General features: G+C 35.5%; 1 protein-coding gene across 1 annotated transcript; it reads left to right on the top strand.

Annotated features, from left to right (window-relative positions):
- The first annotated feature begins 6116 nt into the window (after positions 1–6116).
- On the top strand, positions 6117–8310 carry LOC139519732 (integrase/recombinase xerD homolog). The gene has a single exon (XM_071311975.1). It carries the CDS (start codon positions 6993–6995, stop codon positions 8181–8183), a length of 1191 nt encoding a protein of 396 aa, XP_071168076.1. The 5' UTR covers positions 6117–6992; the 3' UTR covers positions 8184–8310.
- The last annotated feature ends 2627 nt before the right edge of the window (positions 8311–10937 follow it).

The raw sequence follows: 10937 nt of genomic DNA, 5'->3' as shown, positions 1-10937 counted from the left end.
GTTGACCGGATCATACATTATGTGTTCAGATGAAAATATTCTTCAAAATTCGAAGAAAAATAAATGGTTTTTACAGAAAAATACATGTCATTAGAGTCGACATGACTATAAACCGATAATGATAGAGGTTTGATGTACAGTAAATCACACTTCTGGTTATCTGAGGATTAATTTGAGCCTTAACCACATCTGTACGTCTGCAAATGGCGGTGAAACAAGTCTAAATGCCCCCCCCTCCAAAAAAAATAAAAATCCAAAAAAATCTTAGAATTTGCTTTACCGGTAAGTTGTAGCGGTGTGAAAGGGATAGGGTTTAAACACAAATGTGTGTTAGCTCCTTTACTCCGAAATATAAATTATATTTAATATAGGAGATGATTTTTCCACCGCCGGCAGTGAGATTCGATCACCCGACCTTTCCTCCTTGGGATAGTCAGCATCCCCTGCACCACTGGCATCGTAATGAAAATTGTGAAATTTAGGTACTTAACTCTACTATTCAAAAGTGAACAAAAAACTTACGAAGATCCTCACCCAGTTTGTTTTCTTTTACAAATTATGTGTTCAGATGATATATTTTTTGTTGCTAAATGCATGATTTTTACGCAAATATAGGAAGAATCAACTCCTTAGTCTGTCGTTTTCCAATTGAAATATACATGTTCCTTTATCTGAACAAAAGTGTTTTCAACTTTATCATCCCCCAACACTTACGAAACTCAGTTTTTGTTACATCTATTTCAACTTTGGCAAAAAAAAAATCGGGACATTTTAGTGATTTTTGTCTCTTTTACCATATTTTTTTTAGCGCAATTCAAGTTTGCGTTTGCGCTGGTACACTACAAATTACATTTTTAACTAGTGTACAAGTCAGAATTATTAATTTCATACTACAATGTATTCTTCAAAAACTCACTGCACAATTATCTAAATAAAGTCATACATAGTTCCCCGAAAAAGAACAGTTTTCTAAGCCCTTCGTTTTGAAAATATTCTTCAAAATTCGAAGAAAAATAAATGGTTTTTACAGAAAAAATACATGTCATTAGAGTCGACATGACTATAAACCGATAATGATAGAGGTTTGATGTACAGTAAATCACACTTCTGGTTATCTGAGGATTAATTTGAGCCTTAACCACATCTGTACGTCTGCAAATGGCGATGAAACAAGTCTAAATGCCCCCCCCACCCCCCAAAAAAAAAAAAATCCAAAAAAATCTTAGAATTTGCTTTACCGGTAAGTTGTAGCGGTGTGAAAGGGATAGGGTTTAAACACAAATGTGTGTTAGTTCGATCTTTTACTCCGAAATATAAATTATATTTATTATAGGAGATGATTTTTCCACCGCCGGCAGTGAGATTCGAACACCCGACCTTTCCTCCTTGGGATAGTCAGCATACCCCTGCACCACTTGCATCGTAATGAAAATCGTGAAATTTAGGTACTTAAGTCTACTACTCAAAAGTGAACAAAAAACTTACGAAGATCCTCACCCAGTTTGTTTTCTTTTACAAATTATGTGTTCAGATGATATATTTGTTGTTGCTAAATGCATGATTTTTACGCAAATATAGGAAGAATCAACTCCTTAGTCTGTCGTTTTCCCATTGAAATATACATGTTCCTTTATCTGAACAAAAGTGTTTTCAACTTTATCATACCCCAACACTTACGAAACTCTGTCTTTGTTACATCTATTTCAACTTTGGCAAAAAAAAAACCGGGACATTTAAGTGATTTTTGTCTCTTTTACCATAATTGTTTTAGCGCAATTCAAGTTTGCGTTTGCGCTGGTACACTACAAATTACATTTTTAACTAGTGTACAAGTCAGAAGTATTAATTTCATACTACAATGTATTCTTCAAAAACTCACTGCACAATTATTTAAATAAAGTCATAGTTCCCCGAAAAAGAACAGTTTTCTAGCCCTTCGTTTTGAAAATATTCTTCAAAATTCAAAGAAAAATAAATGGTTTTTACAGAAAAAATACATGTCATTAGAGTCGACTTGACTCTAAACCGATAATGATAGAAGTTTGATGTACAGTAAATCACACTTCTGGTTATCTGGGGATTATTTTGAGCCTTAACCACATCTGTACGTCTGCAAAGGGCGATGAAACAAGTCTAAATGCCCCCCCCCCGAAAAAAAAAATCCAAAAAAATCTTAGAATTTGCTTTACCAGTAAGTTGTAGCGGTGTGAAAGGGATAGGGTGTAAAATGTGTGTTAGTTCGATCTTTTACTCCGAAATATAAATTATATTTAATATAGGAGATGATTTTTCCACCGCCGGCAGTGAGAATCACCCGACCTTTCCTCCTTGGGATAGTCAGCATACCCCTGCACCACTTGCATCGTAATGAAAATCGTGAAATTTAGGTACTTAAGTCTACTACTCAAAAGTGAACAAAAAACTTACGAAGATCCTCACCCAGTTTGTTTTCTTTTACAAATTATGTGTTCAGATGATATATTTTTTGTTGCTAAATGCATGATTTTTACGCAAATATAGGAAGAACCAACTCCTTAGTCTGTCGTTTTCCCATTGAAATATACATGTTCCTTTATCTGAACAAAAGTGTTTTCAACTTTATCATACCCCAACACTTACGAAACTCAGTTTTTGTTACATCTATTTCAACTTTGGCAAAAAAAAATCGGGACATTTTAGTGATTTTTGTCTCTTTTACCATAAATTTTTTAGCGCAATTGAAGGTTGCGTTTGCGCTGGTACACTACAAATTACATTTTTAACTAGTGTACAAGTCATAATTATTAATTTCATACTACAATGTATTCTTCAAAAACTCACTGCACAATTATTTAAATAAAGTCATAGTTCCCCGAAAAAGAACAGTATTCTAAGCCCTTCGTTTTGAAAATATTCTTCAAAATTCGAAGAAAAATAAATGGTTTTTACAGAAAAAATACATGTCATTAGTGTCGACTGGACTATAAACCGATAATGATAAATATCCCCCCCCCCCAAAAAAAAAAAAATCTTCGAATTTGCTTTACCGGTAAGTTGTGTTAGTTCCTATACTCCGAAATATAAATTATATTCAATATAGGAGTCAGCAGTGAGATTCGAACACAGTCTAGTCGATGCCAGTGGTACAGGGGAATGCTTAACTATCCTAAGGAGGAAAGGTTGCGTGTTCGAATCTCACTGCCGGCAGTGGAAAAATTATGTCCTGTATGTAATGTAACTTTTATTTCGGAGTTTAGTATGACATCAATTATCTCTGAACTAGTACACGTTTTTGTTTAACCGGTGAAGCAAATGTTAAGATATTCTTGGGGCATTTAGACTTGTTTCATCGCCATTTGCTGACGTACAGATGTGGCTATGGGCTCAAAGTAATCCTCAGATAACCAGCAATGTGATTTACTGTGCATCAAACTTCTATCATTCTCGGTTTGAAGTCAAGTTAACTCTAATGACATGTATTTTTTCTGTAAAAAACATTTATTTTTCTTTGAGTTTTGAAGAATATTTACAAAAAGAAGGGCTTAGAAAACGGTTCTTTTTAGAGGAATGATGACTTTTTTTTCAATAATTGTGCAGTGAGTTTTTAAAGAATAGTAGTCATAACTTGTACACTAGTTAAAAATGTAATTTGTAGTGTGCCAGCACAACGCAAACTTGAATTTCGCTCAAAATTCGAAGTCATTTCTTAAAGATTGTTTTGGTAAAAGAGACAAAAATCACTAAAATGTCCCGATTTTTTTTTTGCCAAAGTTGAAATAGATGTAACAAAAACAGAGTTTCGTAAGAGTTGGGGTATGATAAAGTTGAAAACACTTTTGTTCAGATAAAGGAACATGTATAATTCAATGGGAAAACGACAGAATAAGGAGTTGATTCTTCCTATATTTGCGTAAAAATCATGCATTTAGCAACAAAAAATATATCCACATCTGTACGTCAGCGGGTGACGCGGGGTTGCAGATTTTTTGTAAGCGTGACACCGTGACATGAAAGTCAAATTATTGTGCCGTGAAAACGGGAAATGAATCTACTACGACACGGGAAATTACAAAAAAAATCGAGAATTGGTAACGTACATAGTTGAAGCGGGATAAGGGAATTTGACAAAACAGTAAGAGGGATCCAGGATACGAACGCCACAATGAGACCCCCTATTAAGACTAGTTCTCGAACAGAGCGAGCGAACACGAGATTTAAAAGCAGCAGTTATGTTTCATTTGCAGAAAAGGTGTACCTTTTAAAGTTTAACATAATTATTAATTTTGGATAACTTTAAACCGGGGCACTGGCTGTCAAATCCATAATTACCTATTTGACTTTCTGAATTCTCATATTTGATTTAATATATTTAACAATCAAAACATTAATCCAAATTATTTAAAAAGTCTAAAAATTAAAGTTCAATTTATTTGTAAATTTGTTTTTAGCACGAAGGTTTAAATTTGTCGCGCTCCCGCTTGGTCTTGCAGACCCCAAATACCCAGCCTCGTTTCAGTTTGGACCATGCTTTCTCAGTAACTGCTCATGGCTGCACGCTTCTTTTTTGCTAGCTTTCTCAAAACGCGATGGCCGAGGGACACGATGCTGAAAAGTTAAGAGACATTATCGAGAGTTTGAGAGCCGGTAAACAGAAACAAATGGATTCTAACGAATCTGATGATGACTTCCAAGAATCATTCGAGGAACTTGACCAGGAAAACGGTGGAACGGCGAATCCGAAACTGGACACTGCACATGATAATTCTGAAATGGAAACAAGTGAACTCGAAAAACAATTGAAAGAACTCCAAATTGAGAGTAAGAAGGCTCAAATTGAGAGTAAGAAGGCTCATTTACGCCAGCAAATAGAGAAGGAGAAAGAAAGTTTGCGAACAATACACAGGTCTACTTTGACACTCCCCGAGGGACTGCAACCATCATCCTTACAACAGCATTCTGCAACAGGTGAGCCTATAAACTTTTCGCAACCTAACAAGGAACAAAATGCACTTCAAATCTTATCTTTCATATGGCCAGAACCTGTTGAACAATTCCAAACTTTTACTCTCGGAGGCGAGGTCGAGTTCCGTGTCGGTAAAAAGAAAACTCTAGATAAGGTAACGATCGAAGAATGGGGGTACGCCAACATCAGAATTATGCAAGAATTGCTCAAGCAAAAGCGTCTTAGTAACATTCAGGGTTATCTTAACTATACGGCTGACATTTATCGTTTAGCGACCAGGAATGTTTGGTATTCCGTGTTATTATATGATAAAGAGTATCGCCAAAAACAGGCCGATGAATTATTCGAATGGGGAATTTATCGCCAGGATTTACGCGATTTCCAGTTGGTGTCTAAACGTGACAACCCTACATTTCGAGCATTTTCTGAAGCGTCGGTTGGAGCATCTAAAGGTAGGGGAAGGAATTCTAGGCCAGGGATAGACGAGCGCCGCAAAGGTCCGTTTTTACCAGATGGGAGAGAAATTTGTCGAAATTTTAATTCCAATTCATGTTTTCGATCGGATTGCAGAATGATGCATAGCTGTGCGATTTGCTTCTCTAATGCGCATTCGGCGCTTAACGGTCATTCTCAACCCACAAATAAGCCAAAAAACTTAGAACTGCCTCAAAATCAGGAATAGTCGTGAATAGAAAGGCGACCTCTACGACTAATGGTTTGCATTTCGAGGCTTGGGGTCGTCTTTTGCCTATAGACATAGAAGACCGTGAATATATTTTAGATGGAGTAAAAAATGGATTTCATTTGTGTATAAAATTTGGTCCGCATTATCCGGTTAATAGAGAAAACTATTCGTCCGCTTTCAGATACAGGTCAAAAGTTGAAAATCAAATTAAGAAAGAGATAGAATTAGGAAATTATATCGTAACAAAATCTATTCCGACAATTGTGAGCTCATTAGGGGCCGTGCCGAAGCCAAATGGAGATATTCGTTTGATACACGACGCGAGTCAACCGATTGGAATTTCATTAAATTCGTATACTAGTGATACTAATTGTGCTTATATGGATATGCGTCACGCTTTAAAGCTCATCAAACCTAATAGTTTTCTTGCAAAAATCGATTTAAAAAGTGCTTATAGATCCGTGTGTTGCCATGTTTCAGATCACAATTTAACAGGTTTAAAGTGGACGTTCTTAGGTGATGATAGTCCTACATATATGTTTGATTCTAAGCTTCCTTTTGGGCACTCCCGGAGTCCAAAAATATTCCAAAAATTAAGCGAAGCAGTGTGTATAATAATGAAATGTAGATATAATATTACGTGTATTGCATATTTGGATGATTTTCTAGTTATTGAAGATACAATGTTTAATTGTAATAGAGGGTTACATTTATTGATTCGTACTTTACGAGAATTAGGATATAACATAAACTGGTCTAAGGTTGAAGGACCAGCACAACGCATTACTTTTTTAGGTATAATTATAGACACTCGTGAATTGACTCTTACTATGCCACCGGAGAAACAGTCTTACTTTTATAATTTATTATTGTCTTTTCAAAAGCGTAAACGTGCAAGTATTAAACAGATTCAATCTCTTTGTGGTAAACTAAATTGGGCCTGCCAAATGGTCAAGGGAGGAAGAACTTTTCTCAGACGTTTGATTAACTCTATTTCCAGCGCACAAAACCGCAATGACAAAGTTTTATTGAATTCTGAATTTGAAGCTGACATTTCTTGGTGGTTAAACTTTATGAGTGTATTTAATGGAACTGTTAAATTCATAGATTTCAAGCCTATCACTTCCTTACAAACTGACGCTTCTTCGTTAGGAGGCGGTGGCTATTATAACGGAGATTATTTTTATGTGAATTGGGCTATTGATTTTCCGGTTTTCCGAAAGGAACATATAAACATAAAAGAAACATTGGCTGTTGTTTTATCAGTGCTTCGTTGGGGCCACTTGTGGCAAAATAAAACTGTAATTGTGCTAACTGACTACAAAATGTATTCTAAACAAGGGATCGACAAAAAACAATGTGTTAATGAGTTTATTAAGGGACTTGTTTTGGCTGTCCGCGAGGTATAACTTTGACATGAAAGGAAAATTTCTAAGTGGACGTTGCAACATTATAGCGGATGCTGCATCCAGGCTGCATGAGGAAGGCCAACTTTCAAGACTGTATGATATCTTAACAAGTTATAGTTATATTTCTTTTAGTGCAGACGAACTGTTGAGACACGTGTCTATGAATTTTATATTTGTAGATGGTGCAAGCCGGCCATTAGACTTGGAGATAACTGTAGGACGCTTGAAAACCAAGGGGTGGGCTGAATCAACATCAGGAACGTATCGTACGCATTTGAAGACGTACGTTCAGTTTTGTGAAGAGTATGAGTTTAAAGCGGTGCCTTGTGATGAAAAAACAGTTGAGTTTTACGTGGCTTATTTAGTGGATAAAAAACACTTTGCTTATAGTTCCATACGTTCTTATATTAACATTATATCTATTTTGCATAAAATGCACAACTTGCAAGATCCTATTTCAAATTCGTGGAATATAAAACACTTGTTAACTGGTGTTAAACGAGAATTAGGTACAAACCAATCTTGTAAAGCGCCAGTTACACCCGAACTTTTATTGAGTATGAAAAAAGTACTTGATATGTCAAACCATAATAACATTGTATTTTGGGCGGCTTGTCTGACGGGGTTTTTTGGTTTCTTACGACCCAATAAATTTCTAGTTAAAGGAACTTTTAACCCAGAGTTCAACTTACGCAGAATAGATGTCTTGCCTTGCAGCTGGGGTATGCTCGTACGTCTTAAAGTCATCAAAACCCTTCAGTTTCGTTCCAAGCCAATAGAAGTAGTGCTACCTCATTTGTATAATCACCCACTGTGCCCAGTTGCAGCCATGTCTAAGGTGCTTGCCTTGGTAGGAGAACCATTGGATCCCCTTTTTCGGTTATCAGATACTTCATGTTTGACATACACAGTTTTCCTGAATGCCTTTCGTTTTACATTACAACTAATGAAGTTGGACCACCTTAGTTATGGAGGCCATTCTTTTCGCAGAGGCGCGGCGACATGGGGTAGCAAAGTGGGCCTTTCAGACGATGACATAAAATTGTTAGGTTATTGGTCAAGTGATTGTTTTTCTCGGTACATAGATTGTGATATGGATAAACGGCTGAAAGCCATCTCTACCTTCAGTACCCTTTTACCACGTTAATTTCCCCCTCTTTGGGTTTGGGACTTTATATTACTTCAATGCTTGTCATAAGATTGGGGGCATGTATGTAATTGGGGGGTTTTTAGCTTGGGGGTACCAAGCTATTAAATATTGCCATATTGTCTTATGTTTTTGTTTTTATACCAAGTAAGGTAAAGTTCAATTTATTTGTAAATTTGTTTTTAGCACGAAGGTTTAAATTTGGCGCGCTCCCGCTTGGTCTTGCAGACCCCAAATACCCAGCCTCGTTTCAGTTTGGACCATGCTTTCTCAGTAACTGCTCATGGCTGCACGCTTCTTTTTTGCTAGCTTTCCCACCCACCCTCCCAGTAGCATTACTAAGGGTGCTGTGTACATGCATAGCTAATTATTAACTGTATTTTGTAGCATATATTATGATTATGTTGTGGAATTTACTGAGCATGGGCTCGATAATAGGAAGCTTCATTTCGTGAGTACTTTAGTCTAGACGCCCGGCTTCTAGTATTAACTATCGAGTTGTCCTACGAAAACCTCCAATGGTCATATAAGGTATATAAACATAAATATAGATATATAAATCGATTAAACGAACTTGTGCAATTGGATTTTTCTAGATCTATTTAATTTCATATAATGGATTAAAAATATAGGTTAATCATCGTTTTTACCTGGAGAAGAACGTTTTTTTGTCGATCAAATCAGTCAATCAAATGATTTACCGTTGTTTCACTTTAATGACTCATCATGCAAGATTCGTGCGTTATCCATCTCAAGCTAAGGGGTTAAATTAAGAGGGTGGTAAAGGGCGGGGGGGGGGGGGGGGGGTGCTTGCACGAAAAAAAACGTGAACTAAGACATAATTTCACGTTGAACGTGAAATAATTTCTGTAATGAACGTTGCACGAAAAATAAATACTTTTATTTGAACCTTTTGTGACCTTCTTGTATATATTAACTGTTTGTTTTACTTGATATTCCCGATTTAGTATACACATTTATGATATAATTGGTTTACGGCTTTTAAAAAAGTATTTCTTGACGATCCCTGCCAAGTGTTTGAATTTTATTTGAAAAATACTGAGCACGCAAAATAAGACTTTGAAAATCACGATGCACGTAAAATTAAATAAGCAGAACACGTTGAACGAGGCACCCGTCTTGCACGACTGTACGTCAAATAAAAAAGTAAAAACACGTTGAACGTGAAATAAAAAACGGCGATCACGTTGCACGAAAATAACCCTTTACCACCCTCAATTAAAGTTCACATGGATACGGATTCACTGAGTACGAATTATTCAAGTGAATACATTAATCTTCAATGTGTCTTAGCTTATTTTGTAAAAATTTAACCATACTTGCTGCTAAAAGCGAATTATTATTTCACTATTTCACTTTCATTAATGATTGAACAAAACAAATCCTATTTTTGATTTTTTTATCTGATCTCGCAGCCAGTGCCCCTTTGAACAGATCACAGTTTGTCATTCAGCGTGTTGATATAAAATTAAATATGCTGTCTCCGTTATGCGACTGATGTTTACTCTCGAATAATGATTCTAGACTTTCATTTTACTATATAGGGGCGATTCATCTCCATTGTATATGCAATGCATTTTCACAGAAACATATTAATAAATTTTCCTCATATAAAGGTTTAATGCATCCGACTCTGTAACGACATTTATGAAGTCTAAAGGATTCATTATATATTCATAATTTGTGAATTCAAGCTTGAGATAAATATATCAATAAATTTTGTAAAAATAGCATTTATTGCTAATATATTCAATTATATTTTCTTTAATAATTTGCCCAGATCTATATGTGATAAAATATATCCATTCCTTTGACATGTCATCATAGATTACATATATCTTGGACAGTTAGGCCAATCCATGTCACTGAATTAATAAACAGTTTTCGGTTTTGGTCTTAATCTACATCACATAGTAATGAAACGTCATATGATAACAGTAACATCACATAGTAATGAAACGTCATATGATAACAGTAAAGAAGTCGGACGAAAACACACAACAATCGTACAGAAAAAAAAATCGACGAATGGTAAACAACGCGAAACGTCCGGGATCAACCATACTTTGGTTATAAACGTGCATATCCAACGGTAAACATCTACTACTAGCTTGCATTTTAAATTGTAAAAATCATCAATATCAAAGTCATTTTTTTAAAAGACTATTTTTAGTTGGTGCATATCGAAAAATCATGTAAATCCACAATGAAAATTCATCGCACCTCCTAAAATTACACATAAGAAATTATCGCACTAACGTTGATAATGCCTATCATTTACAGATAAAATGAATCGCATTCAGTAATCAATATTATGGATTCCGCTGCTTCAATTACACTCGTTTGGACTTTAATCCTGTTATTTAATACATTAAAAAGTTATAATTTCTGACGAAATAGTGTTAAAACATACATTCAAATCAATTATTTTTTGTGTTTTCATAAAGTAAAAAAAGTTTTTTCCCACCATCCTTTATTCTAAAATAGTACTGCATTTAGTTTATTTTCACTGTCGTATGCGAGTCTGGATTCGCATTTTATATACACTGTATAGATAGCGAAGCAAATATTTTACCATTTTAAAAATTCATCATGAGCCAGAATACAAACATATGAGGCCGTTAGTTTTCTCATTTGAATTGTCATTTCGGGGCCTTTTATAGCTGACTATGCGGTACGGGTTTTGCTCATTGTTGAAGCCGTGCGATGAACTATAGTTGTTAATTTATGTGC

Source organism: Mytilus edulis, chromosome 4 (genome assembly GCF_963676685.1).
Source record: "Mytilus edulis chromosome 4, xbMytEdul2.2, whole genome shotgun sequence".
Lineage (NCBI taxonomy): Eukaryota > Metazoa > Mollusca > Bivalvia > Mytilida > Mytilidae > Mytilus > Mytilus edulis.
This window is presented reverse-complemented; position numbering and strand designations above follow the sequence as displayed.

Coding starts and splice junctions, on each gene's coding strand:
- LOC139519732 (XM_071311975.1), top strand. CDS start 6,993: ATGAGTTTATTAAGGGACTTGTTTTGGCTGTCCGCGAGGTATAACTTT.